Source organism: Pezoporus flaviventris, unplaced genomic scaffold (assembly GCF_033815535.1).
Source record: "Pezoporus flaviventris isolate CSIRO_AGI_PZ_B2104156 unplaced genomic scaffold, CSIRO_AGI_Pfla_v1 ptg000002l, whole genome shotgun sequence".
In the NCBI taxonomy this organism is placed as follows: Eukaryota; Metazoa; Chordata; class Aves; order Psittaciformes; family Psittacidae; genus Pezoporus; species Pezoporus flaviventris.
In genome coordinates this window covers 21,840,727-21,859,847 of record NW_026892550.1, presented here as the reverse complement: position 1 = coordinate 21,859,847, position 19,121 = coordinate 21,840,727, and the positions used below count along the sequence as shown (strand labels likewise).

Here is a 19,121-nt window from a genome sequence, read left to right as displayed (position 1 = left end):
CAGGAGTTGTGTTGTGGCACTAGATTTAGCAAGCTTCAAAGGAAATCTTTCCTTGCTTTCCCATGTATTAGCTCAATGCTGCTGATTTGACAAATGCTTTAAGGGAGCAACGCTGGCAGAAGGACCGGTCCCATCTTCTCCTTCCCTTCTGCCCATGCAGGTATTCAGGTGGCGTCTGTGCATGGTGCAGCTGCACAAATTCTCGTGGCAGCACAAGTGATGACTGTGGGAAGGATAGAGCAGGACCTGATGCTGGCAGCACCGGTTTTATGTGTCTATGAGACTGTAATGTGAAACACTGGTCTTGAACATTCACATCAGGATAGTGAGGGCCAAACCTCTTCCCCTTAGAGTGTTTTATTTGCCCAGGGGCTGAGGAACAATCATCATATTAACCTCCCTTGTGGATATGTCTGTCCAGAACCCACCCTGTATTTATTTCAACTGAAAGCAAACATGCCACAGAAATGTAATGGCTGTGGCTATATAAAAAAATCTTTGGGCTTTGCTGTTTTCCTTCTTTTTTTATGTGCTAATTAAAATCTATTGCACTCCATGGGGTTATTCAGTATCTGTCTTCTTACATTTTGGAACCTAAAACCTGCTTTCAGGTTTAAATGAAAGCACAGAACAGCACATGGGAAAACTGAGCCTACTCACCAGGGTGATCCTCTGTGCTGATTTTTATTGAAGAATGATAATTCAAGTGTTTGATGAAAATAAAACAAAATCTTTGTCTAGTGACTGTTCAGGTTATCAGGGCAACTCTCACTGCCCATGAACCAGAGAAGCCTAAGTTTAAAAAACAGGGGAAAGCCCAAGGTGTCCTTGGCCAAATTTCCCCCTAGTGGCATTACACCTTCTGGGCTGTGACTTTGTTCTCTCTATGCTGGGATGGAGGATGTGCCTGGGGTTGGCAAAGCAGAAGGGGAATCCACCTTTGCAAGGGTGTTTGCTGGGAATCCTCTCTGATGTGGCAAGATAAAGAAAGGTCAGAGCACTGACGTAGGTTATGCATTGAAAGGGCTTTGGTGTGAGAGTACTTGAAAGCTGTTGTCTCAAAGTGTCTACCTGAATACTTCTGAAAATCTCTTGAGATGATACAGTGCATCTATTTTGAGACATACAATTATATGTGTTTGTTGTATGCTATCCACTGAAAAAATCCAGAAGTGTTATGGTACCTGTTACAGACTGTGGGTTCTCTGAAGGATGCCCCCACGTTTTGGTCTGCAGTATCTTAAGTCAGGAAATGACAAACTGTGCTGTATTAACTCACATTGTGTAATAACAGGTATAAAATAACATGTTATTCATTTAAATAAAGTGGTGTTGTCCCTTAAAACATTCAAATAGGCAATAAAATTGTTCTACAAACATGTGGGAACCTGTTCCACCAAACACGAAGTGGTTTTGTTAAAAAGAGAAGGGAAAGAAATAAAAGAAAGAAAGGGCTCCCTGTTACAATATGAGATCCTATTTTTTGTGACTGCATTTTGGCTGAGGACAGGCTTCTGTGTGAATATACTGATAAACCATGAAGACTTTCTGAGACTGAGATTGGAGACCTTGCAGGTCACTCTTAAATTCATGCGTCCTTTCAACAAAAAATTTTACTTTGCACATTCCCTTCTTATTCTACTACAGTCTCTCAGTAGCTTTTGCAGACCAAAAATAACTATAAAAGCCAACCCACCACTCACTTCTTACTTTCCCTTCTCCTTTTTCTTGCTCATGTGCCTGATACGATGCTAAGCTGCCACCCTGAAATATATCCTGAAAGCTTGTTTCTTACCATGAAAAATCCTCACTCTTATCCAGATAATGACACTACCCCAGTAAAATGCTGAACCCGTGGTCAGCCTTTAGATCTCCCAGAGCATTTGGGGCTGATCTTTCTAAAAATCTCAGAAAGTAGATCCAATGCTTTGTTATTGCATGTGACTGCATCAAGAAGCCCAGTGCACCCGATCAGCAGAGGTCAGATTGTGTGTCTTCTTCTAGAACAAACAGCCAAGGGGAAACTCACCGTCTCCTTTCTGAGTCAGGGGGAAGGTCCCCACTGAACAGGCATTTTAGTATTTCTCAATATTTCCCCTCAAATTTCCAGACTTTTCTATCACTGTATTCAGTAGAATGATTATTTAGGAAAAACCTTTCAGATGTAATCCCACTACAGGAAAAATAAAAGGAAATGGAAGGTCTATGGGAAACACGGGCATGGACTGGTCTGAATGGACTCTTCTCTGCATTGTTCCCTTTCACTGCTCTTAGGATTTGGCCTCTGCTTAGCTGTCCATCATCAAAAATAGGAGCCAACTAAATATTTATGGTATTATTGTAACAGAAGGTGACACTTCATTATTATTGTAGTCAAACTGTACGTTAGGAGAAGACGTCTTTATACCCTCTGCACCAGAGCAGTGGATGCTGTATTAGGAGAGGAACACACATGTGTACAGAATCCATCCTCCTTGCTGCTTAGATGGCTCTGCCCTTAACACTTTTCCACTCTGCTTTAGATGTACTCCTCTAAAGATGCCAGTCATCATAAAGAGACATATAAAAAGTCATGTAATTGTCACGAACATGGTGTGTTTGCAGTCTAAGGGAAGTAGGTGTCCAACGCCAGGGAAAGCTGGGGGACACACTCGCAGAATTCTGCCCAGTTTTCTGAAGTTCCCTATAAACCCACAGCCTTCAGGAAAAATAGTATTTTTTCAGATTCTCATGTTGGCCATACTAACACCTCGGAATACCCTGCAGCAGCTTCAACTGCTGATGTTCATTGCTTTACACTGTAATGGGGATGTAACTTGGAAACTAATAACAAGCTGGAACTGAAAGTGAAAGTATTAAATGAAGGTCAAGGGTTTGAGCAGCCTCTCTACGTGATCCTAATTAACATGCTGTACTGGAGAGCCTTCTAAAAATGAGCCTGTGTGCTCACTAGCATTGGCACTTTTTCATTCCACTTACACCAGAATAGTCTTCCCTGTGTATTCAAGCACATGCACAATTGTAGCTCATAGGATTCACTTTACAATGCTTATGGTTAAAAGTTTAATTTGTTTTCCAACAGGAAAAAATAAAGAGAAGGATACTGACTAAAAAATCAGTTAAGCTGGTGGATGGGAATTTGGTCAGCTTATACTAGCGAAATATTTTATACTCACTTCCCTATGTATAGATCAGTGGGATTGAGGAATAGGTCTGATTTTGGCAGAACCTCTTAGAGATTTTATCCACAGATTTGAGACTGATTCCTTCCATAGTCTTGGGCAAATCACTACATTTCCATGCTACAGTTTCTCTCCCTGCACAGCAGTTACCTTCTTCTCTGCAGATAACAAGACAACTGCAGCTCTTGTAGCTAGTGAGTTAACATTTGCAGAGTTCTGAAGACGAAAGGCTTGCACAGTAGACTTGGGCTACAGGCATTCTGGGACCAGGATCTGGGCTGCAGGTGTGTTTGTACAGTGCCTAACACATTGTGGCCACAGTACTGTGGATAAACAAGTATAAAAAGCCAGAACAGACCAGTTGCAGTCACCCTTTGGGTTTGCAGTATAAGTAGAACAGGTATCCTTCCTGTTCACTCTCAGAAACCACCATAAAGATGCTTATTTTGCCAGTCTTTACCATCTTCCACATTTATGTCTCTCACTTGGAATCTTCTTGTTTTAGAGCTCTTATCTCTACACACATTGACTCTCTTACCCCTCTTCTCTATTGTCCAGCCTCTGACACTGCAGTACAGGGATATCTGCCCAGATTAAAGCACACAGTGGGTAAGAACAAACTATTATGTAGGGTTGTTTGAAACAAGCTGACATTGTTTCCTCTGCAGAATCCACCCCTATGCATGGTTTGCCACTGAAAGGTTAAGACACTTCTCCTTTCACACAGGGATGCCCTGAGGTTGCTGCCTCTGTGCCAGAGATTTGGGCCAAAATTTACTTTTTGGAAAAATGAGAAAGAAGATAGGAAGGTTTATTGCCAGTGAAAAAAGAAACAAACAAACAGAAAAACAAAACCAAGCACAAACCCCAAAACAACTAGGAAGGGACTAAAAGCTGTAGTTGTTTTGCTTCTGCAATATGATGTTTGCTTTTCACCTTCTCCTTTCCCAGAAGTGAGCCGTCTCTCAAGGTATGCCCTGCTCCCTCTTCTCCTGCCGGCTGGTCATGCACATTGCTCTCCAGTCAGGCAAATCCATCATCCAAAGAGTGTTTCAGTGCAGTTCCTCCTCTTGGCTGCTCGAGAAGGTGTGTTGTTTGCTTTGCCTAAGTGCTCCCAGGGCCTCATGCTCCGTTGTTATGTACAGACCATTTCTGCTGTCATGAATCATGTTTTACCACCCCTGTGCTTTTACTTCTGCACCAGGCTCTTTTTTTCCTTTCAAGCAAACACGTTTGAGTTTCCGTGTTTGCTGCTGGAATCGTGCACGCCGGGTACATGGCACAGGCTGAGTTATTCCTACCATCACGTCGATGATGAGATCCGTAAACCTACCTCTAACTGCAAAAGCTGCAGACCGTTTTTTTTCTTACAACCAAAAGTAAATTGTTTCAGCACAACCTGAAATAATTTATCCAGGTGCATATAAAGGAAAAAAAATCCCTGAAAAAACCTCATGCTTTCAAGCAAAATATGCCCTTATCTTATCTGTTGTGAGTAACTCAAGCTATTTGCACAACGCCTTGTGCTAGGAAGGAGTTGTTTGTACATGTTTCACTCCCTTTTTTCCAAGTTTTGAATTTTGAATGAAATCGTCTTCTTCAGATTCCTCCTCCTGCAAAAATGTCATGGTTTCTCTTTCCTATGCTTCCCTGAAGGCTGCACCCAGCCCTCCTCCAAAGATCCCTTCCTTGCAGATGGTTTTCTATTAATCTTCAAACCGCTCTGGAGAGCTCTCTGCATCTGGCAGTGCTAACATCCCCTCTCCCTCCTGTCCCACCCACTTAGCCTCAGCCTAAGAGCCCTTAACAAATGACTCCCAAGGAATTTAAATGGCTAACGCTCGCTGGCCAATAAAGAGATGCATAAACTGTATAACCAGGTTACACGGCTCTTGCCATTAGGAAGAAAGGTTGCTCAGGTTGCGTGAGTCCTCTTAATCTGTCGCACTTCGATCGTGGGACCGGAGAGGTAAGGGAAATCTTGTTTGTTCTTTAGGGCTTTTTATCTGATTTTCATTTATCAGGGATTTGAGACCAAAAGAATGTCATTGTCTAGGTTTCGAGTTCAGGTTTTGCCATTCTTTAGAGGGTCCTAAAGAGTTGTTTGAGAAGGAAACAATTCCTTTTAAGCTTGAACTATGAGCTCAATATGTGAATATCTAAAAGACTTTGCAAAGTGAATTTTAGAACAGTGAAAACTAAACGGCTGATATTTTAGACAGAGGAAAACAAACTGATGTCTCTGAGATATTTTTTCTACTGTGTTAAATTAATGAAATGAAAGGTAGCCATTTGCAATCGTCTGACATGTTTTCAATCGGTCTGTCTCTGCCATCATCTGTTTGTGCTTCCTCATATTTTGTTCTGCTTTTTCAAGAAATTAACATAAAATCATGCTTTACAAGTGGGTTATCAGCTTTAGGTACAGACTGAAGGTGGCTAGAAAGGTTGAGCAGGCAGAGTATATATTCAAGTGTTATTAATACAAATGAATCTATATAACTCATCTACATATAGCAAATTTGATAGCATTTTAAGAAAATAAAGTTCTGATATTATTCTGTTCATATTCTACTTAAGCAGCATGTGAAACATTTAAGGCTTGACACAGGACACATGACATTAATCTGCTCACCCTTATTTACTTGTTCATTTATTGCTTCGTTGGAGTCAGTGCTGATAATAATAGTGAAGTTTGAACTTCAACCTGGACAAAATCAGTTGAATCTAAAACCTTTTTTTTTAAAGAAAAGAAAGGTAGTTGTTGTGAGTAAGGTTCAATTGTTGGACAAGATGAGCTCCTGAGGTTCCTTTCAACCCTAACAATTCTGTGATTCCGTGTGATTCTGTGATTAAAATCAAAGATGAAATTGTCCATTCTCATGTGGAGCATACACAGCAGTTGTGACAGTTGTGTCTTGTTCTGAGCTAGGTGGGATTGATGCCATGCACCAAAATGTGTGTGTGAAGTGCTCCTTCACCCTTTGCACACTCAGGCTTGACATGGATGACAGCCATTGCTAGGAGCATGTGAGGGATGTCACAGCAAAACATTGCTACCATCCCTTGCAATGCTCCATGGCCTGACAGGCTGGGTTGCAGAAAGGGCACCTTTTTCAGTCATATTATTGCAGCTGATCTCTGAAGGCCTTCGCCACAGTGGCGCGTGCTGGTGTTAGCCGATGATGTCGAACCAAAGACCTTGCCAGTGTCTGAAAGAGTCAAGAGAGGTTTTTAATTACATTAAGATGGTTAATCTGACAGAACCTCAAAACATGTCCTTTCTGCTCATCAAGACAAGGCCGTACGACTGCCTGTCAGGAGCTTGCTGTAATGTTGTTGGTTTGATTATTTTTCCATGGGTTTCTCATATAGCTCCCCACTGTATAACTGAGATTAGATAATGTGTAGGATAAAAATAAAGTTAACAAAGGAGGAGCCATTTTGTTACTCTCTTTAATGATTTCTATTCAGTTCTGCATTTCAGCTCCATTCTTTGCTGAAGAAATTATATTGAATCAAATGTTGCTTGTCTTCTTTCATCAGCTTTTCATTTAGGAAAAAAATACCCTAGTTAAGGTCAACAAAAACTGAATTTCAAATGACATCTGTCTCAAATCCCACTCCTTTTCTGAAGCATACAGAAATTTCATTTCTAAACCCTAGGTATTTCTAACCGAGCTGTAATTACAGTAAACTTGAACTGTCTTGAATTAACCCAGCACAGGAATGGTGCCGCCTGAGAGAGTCCCTGCCTTGGTTAAACTTTTTTTTTTCTTTTTAATTTATAATATTAACCCTGGACACAGGTAACGAGTACTGGAAATCTCTTCCTTGTACTTGTAAAGGTTGTTTCTCAATTTCAATCTGAGGTTCAAAGGTTTGTACAAACTTCTTAGATCAGAGGTCAGGTACAAATTGCTGCACTTTGCAGCTCCTTTCTGCCGATATGACAGAATTTCACAGCAAAGACGACTGCCTTTCACCCCCCTCTCCTTGCACAGGCAACACCAGGCAGTTAAAAGCGTGACATGTACAAGTCAGCCATTGGTACCTGAGTTTAATAAATAACTAACTGGGTTTCAGTGGTGCAAGGTGCATATTATAAAAGGGGTCAAATGTCAGTGCACAAAGGGAAAAAAAAAACCAACCACCCAACCACTGACTAAGCCAAATGCTTTGAGTTTAATGTGCTTTCAGCAGCTAACATTCACATCCCAACTGTGGTTTGCCTTATGCTGATTTTCATTTCTGTGACCTGAGGGGGAGGGAACACGTGGGGCCACTTTCAGGTTTCCCTGAGATCTCTGCCTCCTGCTGAAAGCAGGGCTGCAGGTTGGGCCCCTTGTAGTTGCAGCGCTCACATGGGGAACACAAAACTGAGACTGTTGCAATAAAAGTAGTGCATAAGATTAGGGTGAACTGAAAATCTGAAGCTATTTTTATAGTTACAAAATTGACTGAGTAGATTTTGTATGAACAGGCAGGATGTGTTACACTTCTCTTTGGATCTCCAGAAGAGTTAGCTAAAAAAGTTAGATCAGAAAGGCTGAAGAGGGAACTGTAGTTTGCGAGCTTTTTTAGGTACTCTTGGTTGCACTCTAGAGGGGAACATGTTACTGCAATGTTTACATAGACAGACAGTGTTCTGCATTACAATCAGAAAGAAAAAATCACAAGCACATGCATGCATATTGCTACTCCACAGAGTTCAGCAAAGCTTTCACTAAACATTTTCGATGATTAAATTAAAACACTGTGCTCATATATAAGATTTTCCTTCAGAGAGAGTCAAGAAGTGAAATAGGTGAATGTCTTATCTTTCTGGTGTAATAATTAACAAATGAGTCTAGCTGTGGGTTTGTTTTTCAGTTGCAGAAGATAGTTTTTCCTGTCTTTCTTATGGAAAAAGATACAAGCTCCTAGTCCGTGTTGAATGAAACACTTCTTCCTTTCTTGGTAAAAATGCTTTTAAAAGCAGACAGTTAATGAGGAAGACACACTTATCTGTATCAGCCTCTCTGCAGTGAATGTTGTTTAACTGCGTTTCTGGCAAACATATGCTGCAAAAACTATACCATCAAATACAGCTCATCCAGAATAGGAAAGGCTTGTTACATACCGAGTGACTAGATTGCACTTTGTTTGTGTCACACATTTTCCTGTCTGGCCGTGTAATAATAGACTTTGTTGACTAGATTGAAATATGGGAATGTGGGGAGAAGGGGAAGGTTGTGTTGTTACCTCATTTGGAAAGCTGGTAAGAGCAATTACACAACCCATCTCTCATCTTCTCATCTTTCCTTAACATGTGGCTTCAATATCTTGCAGGATAATAACTTCAGACTGAGCCAGCAACTGGTCCTATCGAAATATCTGAGAGGTATACAGTTATTTTGAGTTGGACTGGGTAAAAGATGGAACTGGGGCAAACAGTATAACACACAGGTTACACAACTTGTTGGGACAAAGTTCTGAATGACTTGCAACAAAGTGCATTATAAAGTAAGGGAGGAGACATGGTTTTGCTCACCCAAACTTCCTTCAGAAGTGATTTAAGCTGAAATGGCTGGTTTGGCACTGCAGTAGCATAAAAACACTCAAGAAACAGACATTGCACTGACAGAATTCACATTGCAGAAGTAGCGAAAATACCAACTATGTTGGTAGGATGATCTAGGTTGTGGTAGTGATTTGGAACATCAATAACTTTTCATCAGCTTAGCTTCATTCTTGCCATGGGAAAGCCATGTATGCGTGAACAGAATTTTCACTTGTGATCATCAAAAAACAATGGCAAGAAGTAAAGTGCTATGCTCAGGAAAGTCTTCTCACTGTATTATTTGAGATATTATCATTGATATCTCACTGAATACTACTTTTGCAGTTTCCAGGCCAGAAGGTTAGGTTGTTGAGGGACCTCCATCCTGGGAACATTCACTGCTAGGCACTGATATTGCTAACTAGTAATGCAAGTGGAACTTTTGACAGCCTTCGCAGAATTACAGTCCAGATTAAATATGCCTTAGAAGGGTGCAGAGAAGGTTGATAATAGAATAGGCCGAAAGTTTTCACAGTACAAGGTGGCTTTATTTTGTAGAGGAATCATAATTTCAGCTTTATTTTCAAATTGTACATAAAATTGCTGTGAGGTAAGATTATTATGTCTAAGGGAAGTGGTATGATATGTCTAAGAGAATTAGATCTGTGATTGTTATTGTTCTTAATGATAGTGATGAAAACAAGAAATTTAACCTTCAAATCCTGTCTGAAATTGTAGCCAGCTGTTGACTGTACAAATTTGAAGTTCAATTATCTGATTAGTATTCAAGTTTTAACTTCAAAAATTCCATGATGTTAATTTACAGACTAATTTCAGGAGTTTTCCTCCTAAACAGGAGCAAGAAGTAATATAGTAATTTTCTTACAGGCTTTAAGTGAAATACATTGCTTTTATTTGGTGCCTGGAGGACATAACCAGCCCTGAAAGGCTTTTAATGCAGTATTTTCAGTAGTGCTCATCACTGTCTAAACTGTATCTGTATATAACTCATTAGAATCTTGTAAGTGATGTCAAGGGGAGTAATGCTAGATATTGAGTATTGTTGGAAACATCACCCTTGATTTTCTGTTTCTTTATGTTTCTTTGAAGAGAACACAAACAGAAGATGAAGCCAACAATTTTCAGTGTTTTAAATGGAAACAACCATTTTTTACATGTTTACTCCACTTTAGAATGAATTTAAGCATCTGAGAAACATACATGGATCCCCTCTGCACTTGCTCCACCCAGAAAACTGCTTTTCAGGCCCAGACTATTCATTTCCCAACAAAAGGGGAACACGGCTAACTGACCAGAATAAAATTGAAGTTAAGCTTGAAATATGAAATCTTCCACAGAAATCAGTGCCCAGACCCCTGATGATAGGCCCCAGGTTAGGATGCCAAGTATCACCATTAGCAGAAGTGGGAATTTCAGCAGCTAGTCTGGTAATTTGGTAGGCCAGTCTTATCCTACCCCTTAGGTACTTTACACTGCTTCTCTCTACATTTAAATACAGTACTTCTAGTGGGCAGAAAGCCACTTCTGTACATGTTCATGCCTGAACATACAGGGAAAATGATGTGGTGCAGCAAGTGCTGCTGCAAGTGCATGTCCCTGAGTCCCATGCTGCACCTGAGCCAAAAGGTTTCTCCCAGGTGACTCCCTATCTGGGGATGAACAAGTTCAATTGCCTTAATACAGACACACACATGATGAAGAGAATATGCAGTGCTTTAGAGATGCTGACATCAGGATAGCTTGCACAGCAGACAGACATGTTGCTATCAACAGCTAGTGCTGATCTGATCAATGAGATTACCCTCCCAAGCTACTCATCAAGCCAATGCTCCTGTTCCTTCAGGTCTGCTTCGCAGTTCACTGCTTTCTCCAGAGTTTTGCCAAAAAAGATCTAAATTAAGAAAATCCACCTTTTCAAAGCTTTTAACCCAGCATGGGGCAACTTCATCACCCAGTTCAGCTGCAGGTAAAGCAATGTGTCTGACACACTGCAGGCATTATCAGGCACTGTTGGCCGCAGGTATTTTTTCTTTTATTAAAAGTATGAAGACATCATCAATCGGGAGCTAAGCGTGCTTAGTCTAGAGAAGACCGAGAGGGTTTATTATCATAATTTATGTTTATATTTATATGCACCATTAATGCCTATAAATATCTCAAAGGTGGGTGCCAAGAGGATGGTGCCAGACCCTTTTCATGGTGCCCAACAACAGGACAAGGAGCAGTGGCCATAAACTAAAATACAGAGCACTAAAACAGGCTGCCCATGAGGGTCGTGGAGTCTGCCTCTCTGAAGACAGTCAAACCCCCCCTGGACATGTTCCTGTGTGACCTGCTCTACGTGGCCTTGCCTTGGCAGGGGGTTGGACTGGATGATCTCCAGAGGTCCCTTCCAACCCAAACCATTCTGTGATTCTGTTAATTCTGTGATTGCTAGTAACCTTCCCTTTCCTGTATGCAGGACTTTCAGAAAAGGTTCCTAGCCAAAAAGCTGGGCTGAAGATGCTGCAGTCTCTTACACTGACCCACCACAAGTTTCAACTTGAGGCGTTTGCATTTCATTAGTGACAGCAGATAGGGAACCAAGCTGTGATCCAGCTCCTGTTGAAAACTACACTGAGGACTAGCCTTTGATACTTTAAATACAAATTAATTTGGAGTCAGACAAAGTCTTTACAAGGATTTTTCACCAAAGATTGGCCCCTTTTTTCAAGGCACCTGCTGCTTGCCTGGCCTCTGTCCTCACTGTGCATGGAGAGGAGCTTGTGCATGGAGAAGCTTCCAGCAGAATGTCTCCTAAGCTGACTGCAAACAGGGTGAAGCACATGGGATGGCACCGAGGCCTTGCAGGTTCAGCTTTAGTAACAGCCCCAATAATGCCAGCTTTGCTCAGGTCATTTATGCAAATAAAGGGTAGGAAACAAGAGACAGTCTTGCCAAGAAAACTGATGTATAATGATACTGTAGTTATCTTTAAAAGAGGGGTAACTTACCCGCTGCACTTGAAGCAATGCTCAGTACATTACCGTATTTCGAATTGAGGAGGCCCCTGCATTTTCCTGTTCAGCCGATAAATCTGTAAACAGGCAAACTGGGGTTTCAGCAAGAACATTGCTGTGGCTATGTGATGTCTGTGATGAAGTTATGCAGCTGCTCTTAGTAAGCTGTTGTTGTTACATACATTTTATGTATCCAAAGTTGCCAGGAGAAAACAGCTAGCTTTTAAAAATGAAGTGTTTCAGTGGCAGCCGTGCTGCCAGAACTGCTGCTCAATGTCAGCAGCGGGATTACCATTTGCCCTTATTATTACAGCTAAAAGCCTAGGACAGTCACGTTTAAACCAGTAGCTGTCAACAGGGCATATTTAGTTAAAATTTCAGTGTTTGACCACCCCTCTGCAGCTGCTGTTGCTTAAAATCCAAAACCATCGTGGTTTCTTGAAGCAAGCAGGTAGCTGCGCGGTGTCTGTGAGGGCCTGTGGTGTCAGCTCAGCAGGAGTGTGTATGATCCAGGGTCTGCAGGTGGGACATGGCAGTCCCCATCCCCTCCTACCTTGGTTATCACAGAGCTAGCAGTGTAGCATCATCGTGGGCTCTACTGCTGCCTGCCATGGTGCTGGCACCTGTCCCTATGCTATGTGCCTGCCGGTGGCTGTGTCACCCTCAGAAGGACACATGATGCCACTAAATCTATGTAACACAAAACTGGAGAGATGAATTAAGCACAAACATAAACAGCCCTGTTTTATAGGAGCACGTGAGTGGGGTGGACACGTGGTTGCTGCCACAAGGACACTGGCTGTGTCCCTGTGTTTGTACAAGTCTGTATTACCGCACCAGGATCAACAGAGGAGCAGGTGATGTGTAACTTCACAGGGCACTGCACAGTGCTGGACAAGCCAGGGATAAGCCCAAGTCCAGTTATATGGACTGTGGGCACCACTTTCTCACCAGAGCCCTGAGCTGCCCTTCCCATGGCACAAGGGCCATCTGAGTTTGGCCCTGTGTTGCTGTTAATCAAGGTGTGGTATTTCTGTGTAATAAAAGACCTGCCTCAGGTAATCAATCCACTCACAGTATGCTTTAGGTCAGTCACTTGCCAACACAGTAAGTTGCCCATTTAATATTCTGAGCTGTGATGTGCAAAAAGAGGTTAAAAAGAAGGTAATTAATGTTTAGGGTAAGGATTATTTACACCTGCCAGACTGGCAACAGGGAAGTTTTGTGAGCAAGAGAAAGTGAAATGTGAATGGTTTCAGTGAAATGTCTACATGTGAGAGTTCACTTGCATGAGGGAGAGGCCTTGGAGCAGAGATGCTGAACCGAGGGCTCACAAGTCTGGCTCCTGGTAAACTGGCAGATGCTAGGATCCGTCTGCTGTGCCATTGAACAATCAAGACTTCACTGTTTTCTGAGAAGAAAAGAAGTCATTCTTGTTCCAGTCCTGATAATAAGCCATTCAAAACTTGCTTGTCTCAGAGCACAACTTTTCTCATTAGCAATTAATATTTTTGTCTCTCTTCTATGAATCTTTGTTATCAAGATCAGGTGTACCTTCCTCCTCATAGACCAGAAAGCAAGCACTTACATTTCACAAGACACTACAGCTTAAATTTTTGACTCTTCTAGCATTAATCACACTTGGTGGATGTATTGAAATCAGTCTGGCTTTATTAAGCTGCTAAACCCACAATATTAGTTCATGCCTTGTGTTTTCATGACCACTTTACCATGGACTTACCATGGACTAAGAGTATGCACAAAGTAGGGTCAAACACTCTGGAAACAAGTATTTTTGAAATTCTGGAGAGTGCTCACTTTTAGACATTACAAGGTTAGGCTATGTTGGCAACCTGTTTTGTAAGGCAATAGCAATAGGAGGAGAAGGCACTCACTCCAGATATGCCTACATTTTTTCTCATCAAGGTAGATGATATCTAAACTTTGTTAAAGTATTGATTGTGTCATGTGGCAATGAATGTTGTTACTGTGTGTATTTAGCTACATCAAGTAGGATTACATGGGCTCTATAATTGTCTTAGGTAGTACATACATAAATCCAGCTCTATGGAGCTGCACAAAAAAAAACAACAACTAAACACATTTGATCATGAATCTTGAGTCACAGTAAATTACATATGGATTAATGTATTTTAGGTTCACAAAGAATTTTTAATTATTCACTGTCACAAATGGTGCATGGTAGTGTTTGCAGCAAAGGTGGCCATCAGCACTTAAGTACAACTTTCAATACTAGAAATTGTCCTGCTGGTGCAATGCAAAGTGCTGGAGAACATGCCACTTCCCGGATGGCCACGAAATTACAAGCTGGTTTCTGGTGGGCAGGGGAGGCTTTGCTCCATCTCTGCTTTCTCCACAGTCCTTTTGCTTATCTGTAGGCTTCTAGACTATAGCCCCAGTGACTGTGCTGTGCAGATAACAGAATACAGAGTCTTTTATTGTGTAAGCTGACCTAAAACTGATGGTAATGACTCATTTCTAAACTTACCCAAACCTGGGGCAATAAGTAATTCACTTGCCAACAGGCAGCCCCAGTAAAGGTAATGATTATTCCACAGTAAAGCGTTCAAGTGACAAGTTTGTTTTCATTCAGGGAAAGGTGAAGTTCCATTTTCAGGAATAAATTGTCAAGTGAAAAATGAAAATGTTTTTCTCTGCCTTATAATTTTTTTAATTATGTCAAATAATCAAAAATTATAGTGTCTGACTATGACACATTAAAAAAGGGGGAACATTTGAATCCGAGATATACATGTTTATCAATAACATTTTAAAGCAAGAAGCTGTCAAAACTGATGCAGTTACACGGAAGACCTGAATTCAAAGAAATTATATATTCTAAAGTATTGCCTGGGCATCAGCATCACTACTACTGCCCTCCATCCTCTCTGCCCCTCCCTCTGCTCTCCATGTTTTTAAATTGAAATGGCTCAAAAGCATCAATGTGTAACACTAATGGCCCAAACACACCTGCGGGATTATGCCCTGCTGCAGACTGAGGCACAGATGTCTGGTTTCCCAGTGCCAAATGCATTTAGGAGCTGAACCAAGCTCTGTGGTGTTTGCCCTGGCTGCTGCAGAGGCATCTCTGGATACAGACCAGCACAATTCTGGGCAGCTCAGGAGCTTTACTGAAAAGAATCTGAGGTGCTAGTGTTTCTACGATTTAAATGGGGTTTTGTAGACCATAGAAATCAGGTGCTTAAATTTTTCACCCCTATTTCTGAGGACTTGGACCTACAGTACACTAGTAGTGTATACCAGTAGCATACTACTGTACACTAGTACATACATGGTGACCAGTGCACTGAAAGCGGTGAAAGTGTTCTAACAAAAGGTTTGTATCAGAGTACTTGTGGCACAGGGAGAAACCTGCGTCATACTGAATGTGACTACATAGAACAAACAAATCTGGCTGAAGCTTTGTTCTTTTTTTGTTTTTGGAAAATAAGCCTGTCAAACCATTTCTTATAGTGGTTAGCAGAGTTTCCTACAGAGGCCACTGGTTTTTGACAGTTCCATCAAAAACTGGCCATGAATGCAAATCATGGCAAATAAATTGGTAGATGATGCAAAGGCTGATGGAATTGTGAAAAACAATGAGAAGGAGCCAGTGGTGTAGTACTCAGTAGGTGGGATCTACTGAAAAGGCAGTTGAAGTAGGGCTGAACACATAGCTGTGGCATTTAGGAGTAAGAAACACAAGACATGCCTGCCACGTGGGACATAACCCTAGCAAGTGATGCTTCTGCAAAGGATCTGGAATTTTAGAATTGACAAAAAAACTTCGCACTTGCTGGTGAGAAGGTGTGGAGAAGCAGGCCTTGGCAATACAGAGACATGGGGAGAAGAAGGAAGGATGCTCTTCATCTCTGTATACGGCAAGGGTGGAAAGGCCTGAAACTCCAGAGAACTGCTGAAACTGCCACAAAAACAATTTTAGGTTAAAAAAAAATTATTTCTTGTGAAGGAATTCATGAGTTCAGCCTCCAAGTTTTAGTAAAAAGACAGTGTTGCTTGATTGCAAAGCAAAAGCAGAGGTCTTGAAACACTTAGTCTGTCAGAGAACGGTTTAACAAGCAACCCTAGCTGGAAGCAAAAGCCAGACAAATTCTCATGAGAAATACATCATGCTTGCTTGTCTGAGGGAGTGATTGGCAAACAAGCCATAAAGGAAGTGGTGGGGTCTACAGCTCTTTGATCCCTTAAAACCAATGTTCTTCTGTAAGATACAATGTACTCAGATAGATGTTACAGGACTTGATGTGCAAATAACAATAAAATGTAATGGTCCGTTTCATAACTATCATTTGTATTAGATGGTCTGATGGATCTTTCCAGCTTTAAAAGTCAATGAATTAACTACTCTCGGAGTCCCAAAGTGTTTTATTTAACTGTGCTTAGAGAGGAAGTCCACTGTCTTGAAGTTGTGATCATTAGCATGGTCATCTCCTCCTCTACATCTGCATTTCCTGTTCTCTGCCTGTGTTCAAATACAGAATGAAGTTTCTGAAATTTGTCTTGCTCTTGCTGGCTTGCAGGGCTGTGCTGGCTGCTTGCTCTAAAGCAAATTGCCTGTCTTAAGGGAATGATTCTCGTCATTTATGTGAAGTCCTGTTGTAACAGCAGAAGAAATAAACACATCAGACATTGTACTACAAGCAGCAGGCAACTCAGAGTCTTGCCAGATCATCCTTTGCATAAAAGAACAAGAACTGGTCCCCCTTGAAGATAAAGTTCATTTCTTTTGTCCTACTTGACAGTTACTGTGAAGGTCTAGAGGAGTGAGGGGTTGTTGTCAGATGGAAACTGGGCTTCTCATGCATTTGTCATCTTTCACTGTGGAGTGTGGCATCTGGCACTTGTGCTGTTGAGTAGATGGACTAAATGAGGAATGACTGACAGGGAGGAGAGGGTTCTGGATGTGGCAACCACTGGCTTCATGGCGGTATCGTGCCTTTCCCAATCCTGTGTCAGCTCCTTCCTACGCTTTCAAAGAGGAGACAAGCCTCCCTAGGGTCTTGAGGTTTTGAGGTGTTTAGTGGTATCCATTTATGCAACATCAGCCTCCTGAGGCAGCAGCTCTTGGTGCAGAGTTAGTATGGGCAGGTGATCATCAACCACTTTCCTCACTGTGCCCTTTATCTGGGAAGCATTTGTCCTGCAGTACCAATGCTCAGCCTGGTATGGGTTGTTCATCTGCTTTTCTGCAGCGTTACTCCCAGTTTGAAAAACAAACCTGCAGAACTACAAGAGGGGTGAGGTTCTAGTGGTAGCTAACAGCTTCTAACAAGTGTCCTCCTCTTTCTTTTGCTCAGGCTTTATCAGGCTGTGAATGAGTTTGACACCATGACCGCTGAGGACTCCACTGCAAGGATGAGCAATGATTCCTCCAACGTGGCTACTACAAAAGTCCCTGAAGGTGTTGCCGGTGCCCCCAATGAGGCCGCTCTGTTGGCCCTCATGGCACGCACTGGATATAGCATGATCCAGGAGAATGGGCAACGCAAGTATGGCGGCCCTCCTCCCGGCTGGGAGGGTCTACACCCTCCTCGTGGCTGTGAGGTCTTTGTGGGCAAAATCCCCCGTGATGTCTACGAAGATGAGCTCGTCCCTGTGTTCGAGTCTGTTGGCCGCATCTATGAAATGCGCCTGATGATGGACTTTGATGGGAAGAACCGTGGGTATGCGTTTGTGATGTACACGCAGAAGCATGAGGCAAAGCGTGCTGTCAGGGAGCTGAACAACTATGAGATCCGCCCCGGCAGGCTGCTGGGGGTGTGCTGCAGTGTGGATAACTGCCGGCTCTTCATTGGAGGCATTCCCAAGATGAAGAAGAGAGAGGAGATCCTGGAAGAGATCGCCAAGGTGACAGAAGGCGTGCTGGATGTCATCGTGTATGCCAGCGCTGCAGACAAGATGAAGAACAGAGGCTTCGCCTTTGTGGAGTATGAGAGCCATCGAGCAGCAGCAATGGCCAGGAGGAAACTCATGCCAGGAAGAATCCAGCTGTGGGGGCACCAAATTGCCGTTGACTGGGCAGAACCAGAGATAGATGTGGATGAAGACGTCATGGAAACTGTTAAAATCCTCTATGTGAGGAATTTAATGATTGAGACCACAGAGGACACCATTAAAAAGGTCTTTGGGCAGTTTAACCCAGGCTGTGTAGAGCGAGTGAAAAAAATACGTGATTATGCCTTTGTGCACTTTACAACCAGGGAAGACGCCATTCATGCCATGAGCAACCTTAATGGTGTTGAACTGGAAGGCTCGTGTCTGGAGGTTACCTTGGCCAAGCCAGTAGACAAGGAACAATACACTCGGTACCAGAAAGCAGCAAAAGGAGGGGCAGCAACAACGCCTGAAGTAACTCAGCAACCTAATTATGTTTACTCTTGTGATCCATACACACTAGCATATTATGGATATCCATACAATGCTTTGATCGGGCCCAACAGAGATTACTTTGTGAAAGGTTAGTAAGCACAATTAGGGGATGAGATGGGCAAGTTTGATTTCAGGCTGGTGCGACCTACCCAAGGTCGCCTGAAACAAAGGACAGCTGGTGCTGTGCACCTTTTTCTTAAACACTCCTTTATAGGTCTTTTTGCCATATTTCTGTTCTGTCTCATTTTAATTTATGACAATACAGAGTGTATTTATCTATAAATAGTTGCCAATGTAGAGGCTAGTGTGAGTGGGCATCAAAAATATAGTTAAGAATGAGCTAATGGACCAAGCATGGGATGGGGAAGAGAGGGATCTGTTTTTTATGAGTGCTGTACAAAGTCTGAGCAAGTCCAAGGACTCCAGCTTCTGAGGCTTCCTTCCAAAGAGCTGGACCCTATGTAAAAGAGATCGCTTTTTTGCCTAGTCTTGGAGGTGTGGTTACGGTGACCTGATCATCCAAAAGGAGCGATGTCAGGGAGAGCCTCAGTTGGAAGCTCTCCAGGTGTCATTTGCTCTCCACATTAAAGTGACAGTAGTGCTGTGTCCTCTATAAAGTCATTTGAGAACTACTAGCAGGAAGAATCATATGAGTGCCAAATAATTATTTGATTATGCATACTTTAATTAGTTATCAGTTACAGTCATTAAAAATTAACCAAAAATCAGTTATTCATTAAAAAAACCCTAGCAGCTATAACTGGAATTATAATTACAATTATCTTGTACTTACACAAAATATAGTTTCCTGAAATTCAGTGTTTATTTCCGTATAACAAGCAGCCTAGCATGAATATATTCTTAAAGCACCCATATAAGCCAAGAGATATTTTTAACCCTAGCTGATCAAGAATTTCAGCTTCTTCTCAATTTCCAGATTTGCGCTTACAATGAGCTACAAAGGAA

General features: G+C 42.0%; 1 protein-coding gene across 6 annotated transcripts in view; it reads left to right on the top strand.

Moving 5' to 3' along the window:
* Positions 1–19,121, top strand: part of RBM47 (RNA binding motif protein 47) — an 80,398-nt gene that overhangs the window by 53,657 nt on the left and 7,620 nt on the right. For 5 of the 6 annotated variants that reach the window (XM_061471409.1, XM_061471400.1, XM_061471422.1 and 2 more), the window contains one exon: positions 17,084–18,243. In XM_061471409.1, coding sequence (XP_061327393.1) covers positions 17,084–18,243 — 1,160 coding nt within the window. Of the gene's footprint in view, positions 1–5,000; positions 5,152–17,083; positions 18,244–19,121 lie in introns of those variants that run through there. The other variant, XM_061471429.1, reaches the window with a different exon arrangement.